The following is a 20,736-nucleotide window of genomic DNA, read 5'->3' as shown; positions in this document are numbered from 1 at the left end:
CATTCCCTTTTTGTAATGGAGGAAACTGAGGCACAAATGCCTGAGCAACTTGCCCAAGGTCGCATGGCTGGTCGGGCTGTCCGGCCCCAGGCTCCCACTCCTAATTGCTACACGACCAGGAGGAAGTAGAGAGTGAACATTTGGGGAGTGTTAGATGCTAAAAAGGGCTATGATAGAAATTGTGTTTGAAAATAGAGTGAAATGAGAATTAAATAAAAAAAAGAAAAAGCCTGGCCTTGGTTAGGGGGAGCTTGGAATAGACCCCATCCTCCTATTGGAGCCGATGTACTTCATACTCCTTTGGCTCCTCATTAAGTGATTGTCTCTAAGTGCCAGACAGACCTTTCTAGACTCGGCTTGTATATTGGGCTGGAACTCGACAAACCACGTTCCTCCTTTGCCTGCTGTTCCCTGTTAAGCTCTGCTAATAGGGGGGTGCTGAGGGATTCTGGGAGGCTGGAGGAGGGAGAAAGAACATGCTTCATCCGGCTTGCCTACGGTCCTTATCAGCTTCCTTCCAGAAAGGGTCTTTCACTCTCTAGCAGCAGTTGGTTCCGGTCTCCAGCTTCTTTCTACATCCTGGAACCAGCCTCCTGACATCCCTCAGAGATGCCATCACCAGCCGGTCCTCAGACGGCCTCCCAGCCCCATGTGGACCCTCACTGAGAGGCCCTCCTTGGAGCTCCCGAGGTGTTAGCCCCTGCTCCTCGGACGTCTGGGTCCAAGCTCTGTGGGTCTCCTCCTCTAAGCTGTCAAATTCTCATAACCCCAAACCCCCTCTTTGATTCCCCCCGGCTCTAGGGGACATAGCTGCTTCCTGCAGTTACTCTGTGTCACTCGTCTTTTCATTTCTCTAACGCCTGTGGAACAATTCTTTATACTAAATAATATCTGTTACAAGACTTAGTGTAACTGGTTTTCCTGACTGACCCCTGGCTGATAAATTTTCCCAAGACCTGGTGCCCTGGCTGGGGAGGGGGCAGAGAAGCCGACACTCAGGATCCGTGGTTCTCAAATTTAAGGACATGGGGAAATCGCTGGAGAAGCGTATTAAAGATGCAGATTCCAGGCCTCTATTTGCAACAATTCTCATTCAATAGGTTGGATATGGGCTCAAGAATCTGCGTTTTAAACAGTTACACACTATACAGAAAATAGATAAACAACAAGGACCTACCGTATAGCACAGGGAACTATATTCAATATCTTTTAATAACCTGTAATGGAAAAGAATCTGAAAAATAATACATCTTTATAACTGAATCACTTGGCTGTACACCTGAAACGTAAATCAACTGTACTTCAATAAAAAAAAAATAAAATCAGTTCATCATAAAAAAAAAAAAAAGAATCTGCTTTTTAAACAGACATCTTAGGTGTTTCTGAGATGAGTTCAGCTATTAATTACTCTGTCTCGCAGACTTTGAGAAAAATCTGCCCAAACCCAGGGCTTCTCATGGGGACTCTGTCTTAGATCCGAGGTGGTTGTCTTGGGGCTTAGAAACAGACTTTACTTATTTTTTTTAAACAGGCTTGGGGCTACAGATGTGCTAAGCTTAGACCAGGGGCCCCCAAAGTTGTACACTGGTCCCTGGAGGCTGAACACCCACCCCTTGTTCAGCGCAGCAAGCTCTGATGCAGTCAGCTGGGAGGAAGGAGCTTTCTGCCCAATCGTGTGTTGTCCACTTGGCAGGCCTTGCCCTCCAGCTCGACGTCCAGTGAGGGGAATGCCTTTTTCTTATTCATACAAGGACAACGTGCATGTGGCCGAGATGGTTAAATGAGACTGACCTCGAAGTAGATACTGGCTCTTCTTTTTTTTTTTTAAATACAAGCTTTTTCTTTTTTTCTTTTTTAATTTTATTTATGGCTGTGTTGGGTCTTCGTTTCTGTGCGAGGGCTTTCTCTAGTTGTGGCAAGCGGGGGCCACTCTTCATCGCGGTGCGCGGGCCTCTCACTATCGCGGCCTCCCTTGTTGCGGAGCACAGGCTCCAGACGCGCAGGCTCAGTAATTGTGGCTCATGGGCCCAGCCGCTCCGCGGCATGTGTGATCTTCCCAGATCAGGACTCGAACCCTTGTCCCCTGCATTGGCAGGCAGATTCTCAACCACTGCGCCACCAGGGAAGCCCCTGGCTCTTCTTTTTGCATTTAGAGCCCTTCCCGCTTCCCGGTGGCTTAAGGTTGGAGCAGTAAGGAGCTGGAGACCATCCGCATACCATGTTAAAATACCGTATGAGAACCAGGGCACTCAACGTCTTTTGGCCTTTGCCAGTGGGTGTATCTGTTTATCTGTGTGAATAGCAATGGACATTCCTTTGTGGAATGTTGGCTTCTATTTGGTTGATTTAATCAGTAAAATGAGTGGGTTTTGCTGGGAGGAGTTGCTACCCTCTCAGAGCAGAACAGGAAGTTTTTCAGTCTTGCCAGATCATGGGGTTTTGAGTTTACAGGGGGCGAGGACTTCAAAGTGACCTTTACTGAGTATAAAAATCCAGCTTGCTCTGTAGGGATGTGTCCCTCCTGCAGTCCAGGGCCTGATGCAGTGTTTCCCAAGATGGATTTGGAGGATTGTCAAAATCCTCGGCTCCTGTCTGTCACATCTCCACATTACTAGGTGTTTTATGTCACCTCTTTGTCATCAAGTGGAATCACTGAAGGACCCTACTTTATTTTAGCCTGCCTCATTTTGCATGATTCCTGCATGCTGAGCAGTGGCCAGGGGATTCAATTTTTAAAAACTGAGGATCCCAACCCATTCTGGTGGAACATTGCTCTTCAGTCTGAGCTTTCCCGTGACACTTGACGACACCAGAATTGAAAGGGATGTTCTGCAAACCATAAGTGCCTTCAGGCAGATGGCCTTGCAAGGCTTGTTCCTTGCCGTTAACTGCCATGTCTACCAACAGCTACCTACTTACAAACACACACAGTGAGCATACTGAGTAAAAGTGCTCTGCCTCCTTGCCTCCAGGTTATATAGCCTATTGGGCTGAGACTCCTCTGTATCCACCCAGCTTTGAGCACAGCTACACCTCCCTTGTTTACCTTGTCAACCCAGGGAGAGGTTGATGGGAGTTTCCTCCACTTAGCAAACAGTTATTGAGGACCTCCTGCGTTCCAGGCAGGGACCTCAGTGGAAGGGTTGGTTCTAGAGTCATAAGGCTGTGGAGACCAACTGCATGAGCATGTTAAGTGCTGGGATGAGACTGGACTGGGTCCTTAGGGACAGAGAGGAAGTGACTAACCCTGCCTGGGGTTGTTAAAGAAGGCAGCATCTCAAGTGATTCATAGCCAATCCCTGGGACTGGGTTGTCAAAGCCCCCCACCCCACCCAAATAGGATGATCTTTTTCTTAAACAATAAATACACATTCACAGACATCATATATATATATATATTTTTTAGATTTTTTATTCAGTTTCATATACAGAAGGCTATAGGTAAGGATGAAATTATGCAGTGTAGTAGAACTGCGTATGTGGCAGAAAAACTCGGTAATACTCTTCTTCCTTATTTTTTTTTTTTTAATTTTTACTTATTTATTTATTCATTTCTGGCTGTGTTGGGTCTTCGTTTCTGTGCGAGGGCTTTCTCTAGTCGCGGCGAGCGGGGGCCACTCTTCATCGCGGTGCGCGGGCCTCTCACTATCGCGGCCTCTCTTGTTGCGGAGCAGAGGCTCCAGACGCGCAGGCTCAGTAATTGTGGCTCACGGGCCCAGTTGCTCCGCGGCACGTGGGATCTTCCCAGACCAGGGCTCGAACCTGTGTCCCCTGCATTGGCAGGTGGATTCTCAACCACTGCGCCACCAGGGAAGCCCAGATCATATGTTTTACTCCAGCTTTTCTGTTGGTCAGCATTAGAATTAGTGTCAGCATTAGAACTCGAATCTTAGAATAACTCTTCGGTTTCAGCTTTAAGGGATCTAACCTTGAAGTGAGTGCTCTTCAGACTACAGCTGTCCCCCTTATCCATGGGGATGTGTTCCAAGACCCCCGGTAGATGCCTGAAACAGCAGATAGTACTGAACCCTACATATACTATGTTTTTTCCTGTACATACCTACCTATGATCAAGTTTAAATTATGAATTAGGTACGGTAAGAAGTTAACAATAATTAATAATAAAATAGAACAATTATAGCAATATACTATAATAGAAATTATATGAATGTGGTCTCTCTCTCTCTCCCTCTCAAAATATCTTACAAATTTAATGCCCTTTCCACCTTAAGTAAGTACTTAGGCACTGTGGCTGTAACTTCCGCAGTTTGAGGTGAGACAGCAAAACTAGCACAAATTTCTGTTTCCTTCTTCATGATTTCACAGATGGAAGATTCCTTCTTCCCGTATATCTTAGCAATCTCTGCAGACGATGTTTTTCTTTCCTTATGAAGTCGAGAGCTTTCACCTTTCCACTTAAAGGAGGCACTTTTCGGCTTCTCGTTGGCCTATCCGAATTGCAGCATCACTACTCTTGCGCTTTGGGGCCATTAGTAAGTAAAATAAGGCTTTACCTGAACACAAGCACTGCGATACCCTGACAGTTGATCTGATAACCTTAGATGGCTACTAAGTGAATTACAGGTGGAATACGCTGGACAAAGGGACGATTCACGTCCAGGATGGGATGGAGTGGGATTTCATCACACTACTCAGAATGGCACAAAATTTAAACCTCGCAAATTGTTTATTTCTGGAATTTTCCATTTAGTGTTTTTCGATCACGGTTGACCTTGGGTAACTAAAATCACGGAAAGCGAAACCACAAAAAAGGGGGGCCGACTGTAATTGTGAAATGTTTTTTAAACTGGTAAATAATCGTATTTATGGAGTGACTCTTTTATCTTTTATCTGTGTGTCATTAAGAAAACCAGAAACGCCTAGGAGTAAATCGCAGTGTCAATCACATTGAATTAGATGGAAGTCAGAGTCTGATACTTAACAGCTTCTTATCCCATACGTACCACTCCTCTTTAACCAGGTACCTAGACTTTACCTGTATCCCTTAATAATAATTTTCTTTGTGTTAGATAATCCCAGTTCACTTTCTGAGTTTAGTAAGGGTAGTATAGAGCTGTGTTTAAAGTTTTTAAAACGTATTTAATTGTTGCTTTAGGTGTAGCTTGAGGTCCAAGGTGAGCATATGACACTCATTCCAGTTTGATTCAACACACCAGTTTCCCTCTATCTCCCTTACGATCAGAGCCCCAGGTGACTTTTTGTTTTTCTGTGGTATTATCAGATGGTTCTTGCTGAGTTACACACAAGCCTTGCTTTTCTTTGGTGAGGTCTGTGACCTCCAAAGGTTTTAACGAGCCAGGCTTTCCCAAGGAAGGTAGTTTATTCAGGTCAGTGGTGAAATGCAAGTTCATTCACTCAGTGGCCATTTCTCTACCTCACCCTGGTCTTTACGATTTTTTATAGTAAGCTCTAAATCTGCTCCAACAACCCCAGAAGGAGGCTCTGGTCACTGGTTCTTTTGACAGAGGCAGAAGGACATAACTCAACCAGCTTGGCTGTTACACAAACCAGGTTGCTTAGGAGGGTCACCTGTGTGTAGCTGCCGTGAGAAATGTTGGCCTTGCTGTGCCCGGCCTGGTGTGTCCTGACAGGCCAGCAGTAGCATCTGTTTTGTAAAAGAATCTGTCCAGAAAATTGCACACAACACCTGTCTCACTGTTTCTGTTCTTTGTGTTCGACTTGAGAGTTTACTGTGCCCGTGTTCCTTCCACATAGAATGCACCAAACGACCGAATAGCTGTGATGGCTTTCTCTTTGTATGAAGTAGCAGGATGCGGTGGGTGGCCATGTGGTGACCTGCTGTAAATCAGTGTGGGCCCGTGTCCTGAGTATATTCGCATATTATGTTGAACCATAGGAAATGTGACCATTTTTGATCTAGAAGAATGACAACTTCGTATGTGTAATCGAATAGATAATTTTAAATTTGTACCCTCCGGTAAGGAAGGGTACACATTTGAAGCCAACTGGCAGTCACCCAGGGAGGCAGATACGGCCTGTGGTGAGCTTTTATGTGACTTACCATATTTTTATGTTTTTAAACATTGATTGCTAACCTTAATTTAGGAGCTCGCACACAAAATTCTGGATTTTCAGCTTTTCTGCGAGAATCAGAATCTTGCCCCGGTAGGTCAGTGATGTCACATGGCTCCAGTGGACTGAGGCAGAGTGGCAGCTGTGCCCCCGTGGAGCTCACGTGTGTGTCCGTTCACACCCTGGCCAGCTTGTGGTCCTCCTGGGACCTGATTGGCCTCATGAGCTATGAGGTTGGGCACATGACATAAATAGGGCACCTCGAGCAAGTTGGGTAAAGAGAGAATAGGAAGAAATCACCAGCTGGACCAAAGTCATCTGTTTTGTTTACTGCATAGTAGCAGCCAGCACCTCTAAAAAGAAAGCCTGATACAGCTCTGGACTCTATTCACTAAAAAAGGACAGCTATGCATAATTAAGGAGCATTTTCAGGTGCTAAGAGATGGGCAAGCTCTTGTTAAAGTTTCGCGGCTTGATGCTCTTCATTTAAGTAGGATATGATGACAGAATTTGCTTCCCCTGGCCACCATTCCTGTCACAGGCTAATGTAATACCTTTCTTGTTTACCATTTTGCTTTTTAAATCCTGACATTTATGGGAAGGGTTACTGAACAATTGACCATGTCCTAACTGTAACATGAAAGTTCTTGTCGACTAATATATATTTTAAGAGTTGCAGATGTTTATTGTTACACTGTTTGTAATGGGGGGGGGGGAACTGGACATAAAAAAAGAGTACTCATCAATAAAAGAAGGGCTGAATAAATTGTGATACATCAACATCGTGAAATACTATGTGGCGTTAACATGACAAATTGACAGGACACCAGCTGGCCTGGAGGGATTTCCCTGAGGAGTAATTCTAGCTGAGATTTAATTAGTACTTCCTGTGTGCTAGGCACGGTTCCAAGGGCTTTCCATGTATTAACTCATTTGATCTTCACAGCTGCCCTGTGAACTCGGTGCTATTATTGACATCTTACAAGGGAAGAAACTGAGGCATGGAGATGTTACGAAAGTTGTCCAAGGACAAGCAGTTAGTATGTAGCCGGGCTAGGATATGAACTCATGCAATCTGGATGAACAAAGACTTCTTAAAATCATTTTGTTTGGCTAGATATCCAAGTACATTTTCAGTGAGGAATGTAGCTATAGGATATTAATTCATAGCTGTTCCTGAATTCTCTGGGTTATTCTCTTATATCTTAGACTCTTAAACTCATCATGCTGTATCAGACCTTAGAAATCATTTAGTCTTCTGGTTTTCCAGTTTAGCCCACCTCTTCCCCCCCTTTTAAACCAACTGAATCTTCCTGGTGAGCAAAATGAAACTTAGTCCTGACCTGGAGCTACTTTGCCCTTTCTCTTTTCCCCAGTACAAACTACAGATATAGTCCATCTCCTTCATATTACAGATGGAGAAATGAGTCCCAGAGAGAGAGCCTAACATTTATTGAGTCGATGTTTTCCAGGGATGTGAAACTCATTGTTATTAAGCCTTGCAGGTAGATTTTATTATGCCCATTAAGGAAACGGAGGTATAGGTAGAAATAGGGCCAGTGTCACAGAGGGAATCAGTATCAGGGTTGGATAGAATCCCTGTCTAACCTTCTTCTCAAGGGTCTTACTAACCTAAGACTTGAGAATTACAGAGGTCTTCCAGAGGCCCTTCAGTTGAATCTTGTCGCTTATTGCTATTTGAATTAATTAGGAAGTTTCTGAGAACTTCTAACTTATATGGCATAATTTAGCATAGGTGATCATGGGAGAGTGACTTCAGAACAGACAAGGAAAGCTTTTTGTATTAGTCAGCTTGGGCTGCCATAATAAAATACCTTAAGAATGGGTGCCTTCAACAACAGAAATTTATTTCTCACTGTTTTGGAGGCTGGGAAGTCCATATCAAGGTGCTGGCTGATCTGGCTTCTGATGAGAGCTTGCCTCCCTTCCCTTCCTGTCCTCAGCCACATAGTGAGGGGCTGGACTTGATGGTCTTTAAGCCTCCCTGTACCTCTAATGTTGTTCTTGATCTCTCTTACAGTTGAAGGAAATCTTTGGATTCAAAGGAGACTGTTCCAAATTGTCCAATGAGTGGTTAAATCCATTCATGCTGTGACAATCACCTCAGGTCATAAAGCTTCATATTTATTCTTTCTAGAGATGAGAAGCTGCCAGTTGTTCTTTAGTCAGCTGTAGTTATAAAGCAATAACAATCCTCTAGTTGTATGGCTCTAATAAAAGACTTTCCCCACCACTACCTCCCCATTTTAAATTAAAAAAAGTTTTTAAAAATATTATTATTTTTTAAATTAAGAAAAGTTTTTACAGTTTTTAAAGGTTACTTCCTATTTACAGCTGCTACAAAATACTGGCTATATTCCCCATGTTGTACAGTACATCCCTGAGCCTATCTTATACCCAATAGATTGTATCTCCCACTCCTCCACCCTTTTATTGCCCCTCCTCCCCTCCCCACTGGTAACCACTAGCTTGTTCTCTATATCTGTGAGTCTGCTTCTTTTGTGATATATTTACTAGTTGTTGTATTTTTGAGATTCCACATGTAAGTGATATTATACAGTATTCGTCTTTCTCTGATTTATTTCACTTAGCATAATGTCCTCCAAGTCCATCCACGTTGCTAGCTGCAAATGGCAAAATTTCATTCTTTTTTATGACTAATATTCCAGTCATATTACACACATGTGTGTGTGCGTGCGTGTGTGTGTGTGTGTGTGTGTGTATGTATGTATGTATCATATCCTCTTTATCCATTCATCTGTTGATGGACACTTGGATTGCTTCCATATCTCGGCAATTGCAAATAATCCTGCTATGAACATTGGGGTGCCTGCATCTTTTCATATTAGTGTGGTTTTTTTTTTTGGATATATAACAAGGAGTGGAATTACTGGGTCATATGGTAGTTCTACTTTTAGTTTTTTGAGAAACCTCCATATTGTTTTCCATAGTGGCTACACCAATTTACATTCCCACCAACAGTGTACATGGGTTCTCTTTTCTCCACATCCTCACCAACATATGTTATTTGTGCTCTTTTTGATAATAACCATTCTGACAGGTATGAGGTGTTATCTCATTTTGGTTTCGATTTGCATTTCCTTGATGATTAGCGATGTTGTGCATCTTTTCATTTGCCTGTTGGCCACCTGCATGTCCTCTTTGGAAAAATGACTATTCAGTTCTTCTGTACACTTTTTAATCAGTTTGTTTTTTGATGTTGAGTTGTATGAGCTATTTACATGTTTTGGATATTAATCCCTTATCGGACATATCATTTGCAAATATTTTCTCCCATTCAGTAGGTTGTCTTTTCCTTTTTTTTTTTTTAAACATCTTTACTGGAGTATAATTGCTTTACAATGGTGGGTTAGTTTCTGCTGTATAACAAAGTGAATCAGCTATACATAAACATATATCCCCATATCTCCTCCCTCTTGCGTCTCCCTCCCACCCTCCCTATCCCACCCCTCTAGGTGGATACAAAACACCGAGCTGATCTCCCTGTGCTACGTAGCTGCTTCCCACTAGCTAGCTATTTTACATTTGGTAGTGTACGTATGTTCATTGCCGCTCTCTCACTTTGTCCCAGCTTACCCGTCCCCCTCCCCGTGTCCTCAAGTCCATTCTCTACGTCTGTGTCTTTATTCCTGTCCTGCCCCTAGGTTCTTCAGAACCTCTTTTTTTTTTTTTTTTTTTTTTTTTAGATTCCATATATGTGTGTTAGCATACGGTATTTGTTTTTCTCTTTCTGACTTACTTCACTCTGTATGACAGACTCTAGGTCCATCCACCCCACTACAAATAACTCAATTTCGTTTCTTTTCATGGCTGAGTAATATTCCATTGTATATATGTGCCACATCTTTATCCATTCATCTGTCGAAGGACACTTAGGTTGCTTCCATGTCCTGGCTATTGTAAATAGTGCTGCAGTGAACATTGTGGTACATGACTCTTTCTGAATTATGGTTTTCTCAGGGTATATGCCCAGTAGTGGGATTGCTGGGTCATATGGTAATTCTATTTTTAGTTTTTTAAGGAACCTCCATACTGTTCTCCATAGTGGCTGTATCAATTTACATTCCAACCAGCAGTGCAAGAGGGTTCCCTTTTCTCCACACCCTCTCCAGCATTTATTGTTCATAGATTTTTTGATGATGGCCATTCTGACTGGTGTGAGGTGATACCTCATTGTAGTTTTGATTTGCATTTCGCTAATGATTAGTGATGTTGAGCATCCTTTCATGTGTTTGTTAGCAATCTGTGTATCTTCTTTGGAGAAATGTCTATTTAGGTTTTCTGCCCATGTTTGGATTCGGTTGTTTGTTTTTTTTGATATTGAGCTGTATGAACTGCCTGTATATTTTGGAGATTAATCCTTTGTCAGTTGCTTCATTTGCAAATATTTTCTCCCATTCTGAGGGTTGTCTTTTCATCTTGTTTATGGTTTCCTTTGCTTTGCAAAAACTTTGAAGTTTCACTAGGTCCCATTTGTTTATTTTTGTTTTTATTTCCATTTCTCTAAGAGGTGGGTCAAAAACGATCTTTCTGTGATGCACATCATGGAGTGTTCTGCCTATGTTTTCCTCTAAGAGTTGTATAGTGTCTGGCCTTACATTTAGGTCTCTAATCCATTTTGAGTTTATTTTTGTTTATGGTGTTAGGGAGTGTTCTAATTTCATTCTTTTACGTGTAGCTGTCCAGTTTTCCCAGTACCACTTATTGAAGAGACTGTCTTTTCTCCATTGTATATTCTTGCCTCCTTTATCAAAGATAAGGTGACCATATGTGTGTGGGTTTATCTCTGGGCTTTCTATCCTGTTCCATTGATCTATATTTCTGTTTTTGTGCCAGTACCATACTGTCTTGATTTCTGTAGCTTTGTAGTATAGTCTGAAGTCTGGGAGCCTGATTCCTCCAGCTGCATTTTTCTGTTCTCAAGAGTGCTTTGGGGCTTCCCTGGTGGCGCAGTGGTTAAGAATCTGCCTGCCAATGCAGGGGACACGGGTTCGAGCCCTGGTCTGGGAAGATCCCACATGCCGCGGAGCAACTAGGCCCGCGAGCCACAGCTACTGAGCCTGCGCGTCTGGAGCCTGTGCTCCCAACAAGAGAGGCCGCGATAGTGAGAGAGGCCCGCGCACCGCGATGAAGAGTGGCCCATGAAGAGTGGCCCCCGCTTGACGCAACTAGAGAAAGCCCTCGCACAGAAACGAAGACCCAACACAGCCAAAATAAATAAATAAATAAAATTAAAAAAAAAAAAAAAAGAGTGCTTTGGCTATTTGGGGTCTTTTGTGTTTCCATACAAATTGTGAAATTTTTTGTCCTAGTTCTGTGGAAAATGCCATTGGTAGTTTGATAGGGATTGCATTTAATCTGTAGATTGCTTTGGGTAGTATAGTCATTTTCACAATGTTGATTCTTCGAATCCAAGAACATGGTATATCTCCCCATCTGTTTGTATCATCTTTAATTTCTTTCATCAGTGTCTTATAGTTTTCTGCATACAGGTCTTTTGTCTCCTTAGGTAGGTTTATTCCTAGGTATTTTCTTGTTTTTGTTGCAGTGGTAAATGGGAGTGTTTCCTTAATTTCTCTTTCAGATTTTTCATCATTAGTGTATAAGAATGCAAGAAATTTCTGTGCATTTATTTTGTATCCTGCTATTTTACCAAATTCATTGATTAGCTCTAGTAGTTTTCTGGTAGCCTCTTTAGGATTCCCTATGTATAGTGTCATGTCATCTGCGAACAGTGACAGTTTTCTTCTTTTCTGATTTGGATTCCTTTTATTTCTTTTTCTTCTCTGATTGCTGTGGCTAAAACTTCCGAAACTATGTTGAATAATAGTGGTGAGAGTGGGCAACCTTGTCTTGTTCCTGATCTTAGTGGAAATGGTTTCAGTTTTTCACCATTGAGGATGATGTTGGCTGTGGGTTTGTCATATATGGCCTTTATTATGTTAAGGTAAGTTCCCTCTATGCCTACTTTCTGGAGGGTTTTTTTTTTTTTTATCATAAATGGTTGTTGAATTTTGTTGAAAGCTTTTTCTGCATCTATTGAGATGATCATATGGTTTTTCTCCTTCAATTTGTTAATGTGGTTTGTCACATTGATTTGCATATATTGAAAAATCCTTGCATTCCTGGGATAAATCCCACTTGATCATGGTGTATGATCCTTTTAATGTGCTGTTGGATTCTGTTTGCTAGTATTTTGTTGAGGATTTTTCCATCTATGTTCATCAGTGATATTGGTGTGTAGTTTTCTTTTTTTGTGACATCTTTGTCTGGTTTTGGTATCAGGGTGATGGTGGCCTCGTAGAATGAGTTTGGGAGTATTCCTCCCTTTGCTATATTTTGGAAGAGTTTGAGAAGGATAGGTGTTAGCTCTTCTCTAAATGTTTGATAGAATTCGCCTGTGAAGCCATCTGGTCCAGAGCTTTTGTTTACTGGAAGAATTTTAGTCACAGTTTCAATTTCAGTGCTTGTGATTGGTCTGTTTACATTTTCTATTTCTTCCTGGTTCAGTCTTGGGAGGTTGTGCTTTTCTAAGAATGTGTCCATTTCTTCCAGTTTGTCCATTTTATTGGCATACAGTTGCTTGTGGTAATCTCTCATGATCCTTTGTATTTCTGCAGTGTCAGTTGTTACTTCTCCTTTTTCATTTCCAGTTCTATTGATTTGAGTCTCCTCCCTTTTTTTCTTGATGAAGTCTTGGCTAGTGGTTTATCAATTTTGTTTATCTTCTCAGAGAACCAGCTTTTAGTTTTATTGGTCTTAGCTATTGTTTCCTTCATTTCTTTTTCATTTTTTTCTGATCTGATCTTTATGATTTCTTTCCTTCTGCTAACTTTGGGTTTTTTTGGTTCTTCTTTCTCTAATTGCTTTAGGTGTAAGGTTAGGTTGTTTATTTGAGATGTTTCTTGTTTCTTGAGGTAGGATTGTATTGCTGCAAACTTCCCTCTTAGAAATGCTTTTGCTTCATCCCATAGGTTTTGGGTTGTCGTGTTTTCATTGTCATTTGTTTCTAGGTATTTTTTGACTTCCTCTTTGATTTCTTCAGTGATCTCTTGGTTATTTAGTAGTGTATTGTTTAGCCTCCATGTGTTTGTATTTTTTACAGTTCTTTTCCTGTAATTATTATCTAGTCTCATAGCATTGTGGTCGGAAAAGATACTTGACACGATTTCAATTTTCTTAAATTTGCCAGGTGTGATTTGTGACCCAAGAGATGATCTATCCTGGAGAATGTTCTATGAGCACTTGAGAAGAAAGTGTATTCTGTTGTTTTTGGATGGAATGTCATATAAATATCAATTAAGTCCATATTGTTTAATGTATCATTTAAAGCTTGTGTTTCCTTATTTGTTTTCCTTTTGGATGATCTGTCCATTGGTGAAAGTGGGGTGTTAAAGTCCCCTATTATGATTGTGTTACTGTCGATTTCCCCTTTTGTGGCTGTTAGCATTTTACTTGCATATTGAGGTGCTCCTATGTTGGGTGCATAAATATTTACAATTGTTGTATCTTCTTCTTGGATTGATCCCTTGATCATTATGTAGTGTCCTTCCTTGTCTCTTGTAACATTCTTTAGTTTAAAGTCTGTTTTATCTGATATGAGTATTGCTACTCCAGCTTTCTTTTGATTTGCATTTGCATGGAATATCATTTTCCATCCTGTCACTTTCAGTCTGTATGTGTCCCTAGGTCTGAAGTGGGTCTCTTGTAGGCAGCATGTATATGGGTCTTGTTTTTGTATCCATTCAGCAAGTCTATGTCTTTTGGTTGGAGCATTTAGTCCATTTACATTTAAGGTAGTTTTCCATATGCGTGTTCCTATTACCATTTTCTTAATTGTTTTGTGTTTGTTATTGTAAGTCTTTTGCTTTTCTTGTGTTTCCTGTCTAGAGAAGTTCCTTTAGCATTTGTTGTAAAGCTGGTTTGGTGGTGCTGAATTCTCTTGGCCTTTGCTTGTCTGTAAAGGTTAACTTCTCCTTTGAATCTGAATGAGATCCTTGCTGGGTGGAGTAATCTTGGTTGTAGGTTTTTCTCTTTCATCACATTAAATATGTCCAGCCACTCCCTTCTGGCTTGCAGAGTGTCTGCTGAAAGATCAGCTGTTAACCTTATGGGGATTCCCTTGTATGTTATTTGTTGTTTTTTTCCTTACTGTGTTTAATATTTTTCTTTGTATTTAATTTTTGATAGTTTGATTAATATGTGTCTTAGAGTGTTTTTCTTTGGATTTATCCTGTATGGAACTCTCTGTGCTTCCTGTATTTGACTGACTCTTTCCTTTCCCATATTTGGGAAGTTTTCAACTATAATCTCTTCAAATATTTTCTCAGTCCCTTTCTTTCTCTCTTCTTCTTCTGGGACCCGTATAATTCGAATGTTGGTGCGTTTAGTGTTGTCCCAGAGGTCTCTGAGACTGTCCTCAATTCTTTTCATTGTTTTTTCTTTATTCTGATCTGCAGTAGTTATTTCCACTATTTTATCTTTCAGGTCACCTATCCATTCTTCTGCCTCAGTTTTTCTGCTATTGATTCCTTCTAGAGAATTTTTAATTTCATTTGTTGTGTTGTTCATCATTGGTTGTTTGCTCTTTAGTTCTTCTAGGTCCTTGTTAAACGTTTCTTGTATCTTCTCCATTCTATTTCCAAGATTTTGGATCATCTTTACTGTCATTACTCTGAATTCTTTTTCAAGTAGACCGCCTATTTCTTCTTCATTTGTTTGGTGTGGTGGGTTTTTACCTTGCTCCTTCATCTGCTGTGTGTTTCTCTGTCTTCTCATTTTGCTTAACTTACTGTGTTTGGGGTCTCCTGTTTGCAGGCTGCAGGTTTGTAGTTCCCATTGTTTTTGGTGTCTGCCCCCAGTGGGTAAGGTTGGTTCAGTGGGTTGTGTAAGCTTTCTGGTGGAGGGGACTGGTGCCTGTGTTCTGGTGGATGAGGCTGGATGTTGTCTTTCTTGTGGGCAGGATCACGTCCGGTGGTGTGTTTTGGGGTGGCTGTGACCTTATTATGATTTCAGGCAGCCTCTCTACTAATGGGTGGGTTTGTGTTCCTGTCTTGCTGGTTGTTTGGCATAGGGTGTCTAGCACTGTAGCTTGCTGGTCGTTGAGTGGAGCTGGGTCTTAGCGTTTAGATTGAGATCTCTGGAAGAACTTTCGCTGTTTGATATTACATGGGTCTGGGAGGTCTCTGGTGGACCAGTGTCCTGAACTTGGCTCTCCTCCCTCAAAGACTCAGGCCTGACACCCGGCTGGAGCACCAAGACTCTGTCAGCCATACGGCTTCAAACTCCGGAACTCCACACTCAGAGGCCCTCCTTTTCACATGCTGCCTCTCCCCTTCTGCCATTTTTAATTTTTTAATTAATTGATTTAGTTATTTTTGGTTGTGCCAGGTCTTAGTTGCAGCATGTGAACTCTTAGTTGTGGCATGCATGTGCGATGTAGTTCTCTGACCAGGGATCGAAGCTGCGTCCCCTGCATTGGGAGGCGAATTCTTAACCACTGCGCCACCAGGGAAGTCCCTGTCTTTTCATTTGGTCATTGGTTTCCTTTGCTGTGCAAAAGCCAATTCAACATCCCTTCCCCTTTTTAGAATTCTTCTTTGTGTCCAGATTCTTGCATTTGTCTGTGGAAGCCAGAAAGCTTTTATAGTCAAGGGCTTAACTGACTGGGAGTGGTAGTCCCATATTATGTACACTTATTTTACCGTTTCTGGGAATTTGTTTTCTTCTCTCCTGTTTTGCAGTTTTCCCAATTTGAGAATGTTCTGGGATGTGGATGGTGGATGGAGGGGTGGGACTGGGGGGCGATTTACAACAGGTAGGGCTGAGCTTCCCATCAGCAGCTTGTTAAAGATGTTTGTTGATTTCTCTGCTGGGTACCAGGCCCAGTGCTAACTGGCTACTTATCACTTTCTCTGTGGCTCCCTTCAGTGATGGTCTCTTGTTCTGGAGACCCTGACTGGAAAACACACTCTGCTATCAGCAGGGCTCTTTGTAGTGTTTGGCCCTGGTATCTGGAGCATTCCGGATTGAGCCCAACATGCTGCGATCTGCAGGGCCGGTGAGGTTGATCCAGTGGGACTTGGAGTAACAGCTGATGGAGAAGCAGTGAGGTTAGGGACAGGGAGCCCCTTTTAAACAACCTCTGACAGTGGCACTTGCTCCTTGCACTGAGCTCTAGAGAGAGTGAGGCTCTCTAGGTTGTTTCTCTTTTCTTCAACCATGTAGGGCAGAAAATATTTTCCTAGGAAGGGCAAAAGAAGGAAGGAAGGGAGAAGTGTGCTTCTGACTTGTGGGAGGTAGGAAAAAAGCATGGACGTTAGAGTCCTGCAGACCTGACTCAGATCCCGGCTCAGGTACTTGTTAGCTGTGTGGGCAAGTTTTCCGAGTCCCAGTGTTCTCACATATAAAATGAGGCTAATAACAAAAACTGCACAGGCTTGTAACAAGAATTATGCGAGGAAAATGCCGACCATATAGTGGGTGCTCAGTATCTGTGGTTTCTTCCCCAGTGAACACAGGTGGGACTTCCTGGAACGGAAGCCATGAACTTGGAGACCTGTCTTTGGAGCATTAGGGTGACCTGCTCGGGTCATAGATCAGGGGGCCAGAGCTGATGATGAGACCACAGGGCAGAACTTCAGCGCTAAACACAACCATTTGGGCACTTCTTTGGGGTGGGAAAGCCTTGATTTGCACAAGAAGTGTCGTGCCTTTCTCTCACATGTATCAGGAAATCTAATACTGGTCTCCCCTCCTTATTGACAAAAGATCCTCCCTCCCGCTCTTTGGATGATATTCGGCAACTCATTTGGGAAATAGTACCCAAAGAAAAACTTGAAGGAGAAAAGTGGACGGTCACATCTGCCCCCTTTTGCACAGTCCCGAGCACAGGCTGTTTCTCTCCTTGGCAGTCTTGCAGGGAGAGGATTTATGTGACGAGAATGAGATTTTTGGTATTCTTTGCGGAATTGAGATGCCTTAACCTGGAGGTCTTTTTGCCCCTACGGAATACAGATCCAATTAGGAGCTCTTCGTGCTCTGCCACAAATCATTACACGTCTAGATTTTGCTCTTATAAAATATGGATGATGACATGACTCTGTCTCTTAGGAATTTGAGTGCATTAGCTAATGATCATGAAACCTTAGAAATGGGAAATGCATATGAATGCTGAGAGCTTTTGTAATTACACATTTGCATCATTTTGCTTGGCATCCTTGGAAAGTCCTGCTTTCAGCATGAGAATACTCAGGTTGATTCCTGTTCTTCTAATTGTAGAGCAAACTTGGAAGAAACAAGCTCAAAGAGTGCTCAGAGTAGATAAGTTGTCACAGCATCTCATGGAAGCCCTGAAGTAGCTCAGGCTGAAGTGGTTTGGTTTGGGCTGAAGTGGGAGAAGAGCTTGAGATATTGTAAAGGCACTGAAATGGGAAGGCATCAGCATCAGACGATGGTAATGGCGTCCACACGAGTGTGCTTAGATGCTTATGTCTCGTATTCTTTTTTTTTTTTTTTAATCATTTATTTATTTATTTATTTTTGGCAGCATTGAGTCTTTGTTGCTGTGCTCGGGCTTGCTCTAGTTGCGGTGAGCGGGCTTCTCATTGCAGTGGCTTCTGTTGCGGAGCACGGGCTCTAGGTGCGCGGGCTTCACTAGTTGTGGCTTGAGGGTTCCAGAGCGCAGGCTCAGTAGTTGTGGCTCACGGGCTTAGTTGCTCCGTGGCATGTGGGATCTTCCCGGACCAGGGCTCGAACCCATGTCCCCTGCATTGGCAGACGGATTCTTAACCACTGTGCCACCAGGGAAGCCCTCTCTTATTCTTGTGACATTAGACCCATCACTTTCTCAGCCTTTGTTCTGGGCAGCAGTGAACACCCTGTATTGCAGTGGGCTCTTTTGATGTGGGTCACCTTCCTGGATTGTTAAGCCTCTGAAGTGCAGATACTGTCCTTGTATTCTCTAGAAAAGTGCAGTTTTTCCTTTTTCTCCTTCATAGAATTATTTTCGGACTTAAGAAACTCTTTAAAAAAGATGTCAAATGATAATGTTTTGAATACTTTGAGTAGAAACTTAAAAAAATAGATATTAATTTGTGAAGAGGGTCACAAATAGTAACCAGACAGCGTGCCACTTGATAGCTGATGTTGTTTTTATTTCGTTTCAGGCAGTGGCGCTACAGCTGTGGTTCAGGCTGCTCTATGTAAACCCAGGCAAGAACGTGTAGCAATAAAGCGGATCAACTTGGAAAAATGCCAGACCAGCATGGATGAACTATTAGTAAGTAAAAATGAGGGGTATACTGCTCGTTGCTTTTCTTAACTCATGGATACATAGAGATGGGCCGGAGAAGCAGGAGAGCAGAGAGCAGAGGCAACTTGGTGTTTTCTCCTGTGATTGTGTTGTGTAATATACAGCTTACTTTGCTTTGACAAACAGAATTTTGCTCAGTCCTCATAATCCCCAGGTGGGGAGGGTCTCAGTGTTGACACTCTGTTTTATGAAATGAGGGAACAGACTCAGATGACCTAAGGTCATGTGATACTGAGTGCAGAGTTAGATGGTGAGCTTCTGGTCCTCAGTCTTGAATCCTGACGCAAATAGGAATTACTCCCTAAACAATTTGCTGGTCATTTTGGCTTTCATAAATTACAAAATCTCCTATAAGTTTCAGTTATTCAAAATACTGCAGGGTAGCTTGCGTTCTTATTGGCTAATGAGAGGAGTTTATTTTTTGTACAGGGCAATTTGTACTTCTAAATAAAGTACATTACATAAATAATTGGAGCTTGTCGGTGTGGATATGACTGTAGTACCATTGGTTGGTTGAAGAAACATTTGCTTTTGGCTTAGCTGACTCATTATTAAATGAAGAGCTTGGCAAATGGTTATTAGTTGCCCAGCAAACTGTGAAGGGTTTGAGAGTTTAATCTCATAAATATAGTTGTCGTTCCACCTGCCAATTTTCTTTTTTTCCTTTTGGTCATTTATTTGAGGATAATAAAATACTGCAGTGGAGGAGTTAACTGATTGGTTATCCCAACACTAATCCCAGGACAAATATTAGTCCAATAGCTCCATACACGCTACAAAGTGTAATGACAGTTGGCTCCAAATGAAGAAGCCTTTTGTTATAGCCTACACTGGGGGAATGGAATGTCATTAACAAGAGCTTTTTGTCTTTACTCAGAATATAGCTTTTACTTCAGGCATAATTACAGTACACTATAGTATAAATTAAGTACAAGGATAAAGCTCTACTTTTCCAGATCTGTTTGGTCTTACATTTCAAATTAGACTACACAAGGCATAGTTTTCACTGGATTGGAAGCAACAGATTGCCGGCTAAAACTCAGATTAAAGGAAGGGCTTCCACAACTTAATGTTAATTTCAAAAAAAAAATCTCTTTTTTTTTTTGCATACCTTTAAGGCTTTTACTCTCTTCAAAATTTCAGCTGTGCTTTGCTCTTACTGAAATTACTACTGCATACTTCTGTTGCTTGCTATCACGGTGACCAATAAAATTGTGCCTTTGTCATCGGACCAGTTTTCAAGATCACTTTCCGGAGTGGAAAAAGCTTTAAACAAACTGTGGAGAGAGCTGTGTCCTGCTTTCGCCACTAACTTGTCTTTTGATTTTAGTCAAGTTACTTGACAGCTCTGCACGCTTTAAAAAGAGTTGAATCCCAAGATCTCTAAGATCCCATTAGGAGTCCTCAAGTTCTGTGGCTATACAAAGTACACATTAATTTTTAAAAAACCTTGGAGTATACATTTATACTTAACGCCCTATTTGGAAATAGCACTCTTGCCCGTGACAACTTTGCCCATCACAGTTGTATTTGATCGTGGTGTTCTGTTGGAGGTCTCACAGCCATCTTTTTACCACCAGCAGAATATTTATACAGCATATGTGTAAGGCTTGTGTGTACTTGTAGCTGACAGCTCTGAAACCAGCCTTCTGGGCTGGTGCTGTGGTCTCTGGTTCCTACCAAGCCGTCGGTTGCCCAAAGCTTCCGTGTTTTCCCCTTGCTGACGTCTCATCAGCAGTCGGCTGCCAGTGGTGATAGCTATGTAAGGGTCCTAGTGGAGGCATGAGGGAGACTGTCATTCCGGGCCATTTTCTCTATTACCCCGGCACCAGGAACCATAGCAGTGTCATTTGGAGTTACTCGTAATTTAGCCAGAGCTGTCAGTGTGAGGACTGGTGCTTTTATGGCTTTGTGCTTGACTCCATTAATCTGAGGTCTTAAGATTTACAAGTTTGCTTATTAGCAGTTAATTTATTTCTTTCGTTCTTCCCCCCCTGCACCCCCGTCCCAGCAATGCCCATGTTGTGTTAATGGAGTATAGTGTATGTGCATAATTATCTGTTTTTTCATTTTAAAAGATGTATTGATTTGCTGCTCTGATCTTTCCTTAATTTTGAACCTTTGACCTTTCGACGTCTTGCCATTTCTAGGGATGGGGAGAATGGCTATGGTTCTTTAGGACACAAAACTCCCAGGTCCTTTGCAAACAAAAAGAAATGGAATTTACAGTATAGGCTGCCTAAAGTTGGCAGGCTTTTGTAGCCCAGCTATCGGCACATGATTGTGTGGCGCAAAGTTGCTGTAATCCTTTTCGATTTCTCATCCTG

At 42.1% G+C, this 20,736-nt stretch overlaps 1 protein-coding gene across 3 annotated transcripts in view; it reads left to right on the top strand.

Annotated features, from left to right (window-relative positions):
* STK39 (serine/threonine kinase 39) overlaps positions 1 to 20,736 on the top strand; it is a 314,494-nt gene that overhangs the window by 50,171 nt on the left and 243,587 nt on the right. For all 3 annotated transcript variants that reach the window (XM_057551799.1, XM_057551798.1, XM_057551800.1), the window contains exon 2: positions 18,264 to 18,376. In XM_057551799.1, the coding sequence (XP_057407782.1) occupies positions 18,264 to 18,376 (113 nt within the window). The remainder of the gene's footprint in view (positions 1 to 18,263; positions 18,377 to 20,736) is intronic.

This window comes from Balaenoptera acutorostrata, chromosome 8, assembly GCF_949987535.1.
Source record: "Balaenoptera acutorostrata chromosome 8, mBalAcu1.1, whole genome shotgun sequence".
Taxonomy (NCBI): Eukaryota; Metazoa; Chordata; class Mammalia; order Artiodactyla; family Balaenopteridae; genus Balaenoptera; species Balaenoptera acutorostrata.
Note: the sequence above shows the minus strand (reverse complement) of the source record. Positions and strands in the feature narration are given on the sequence as shown.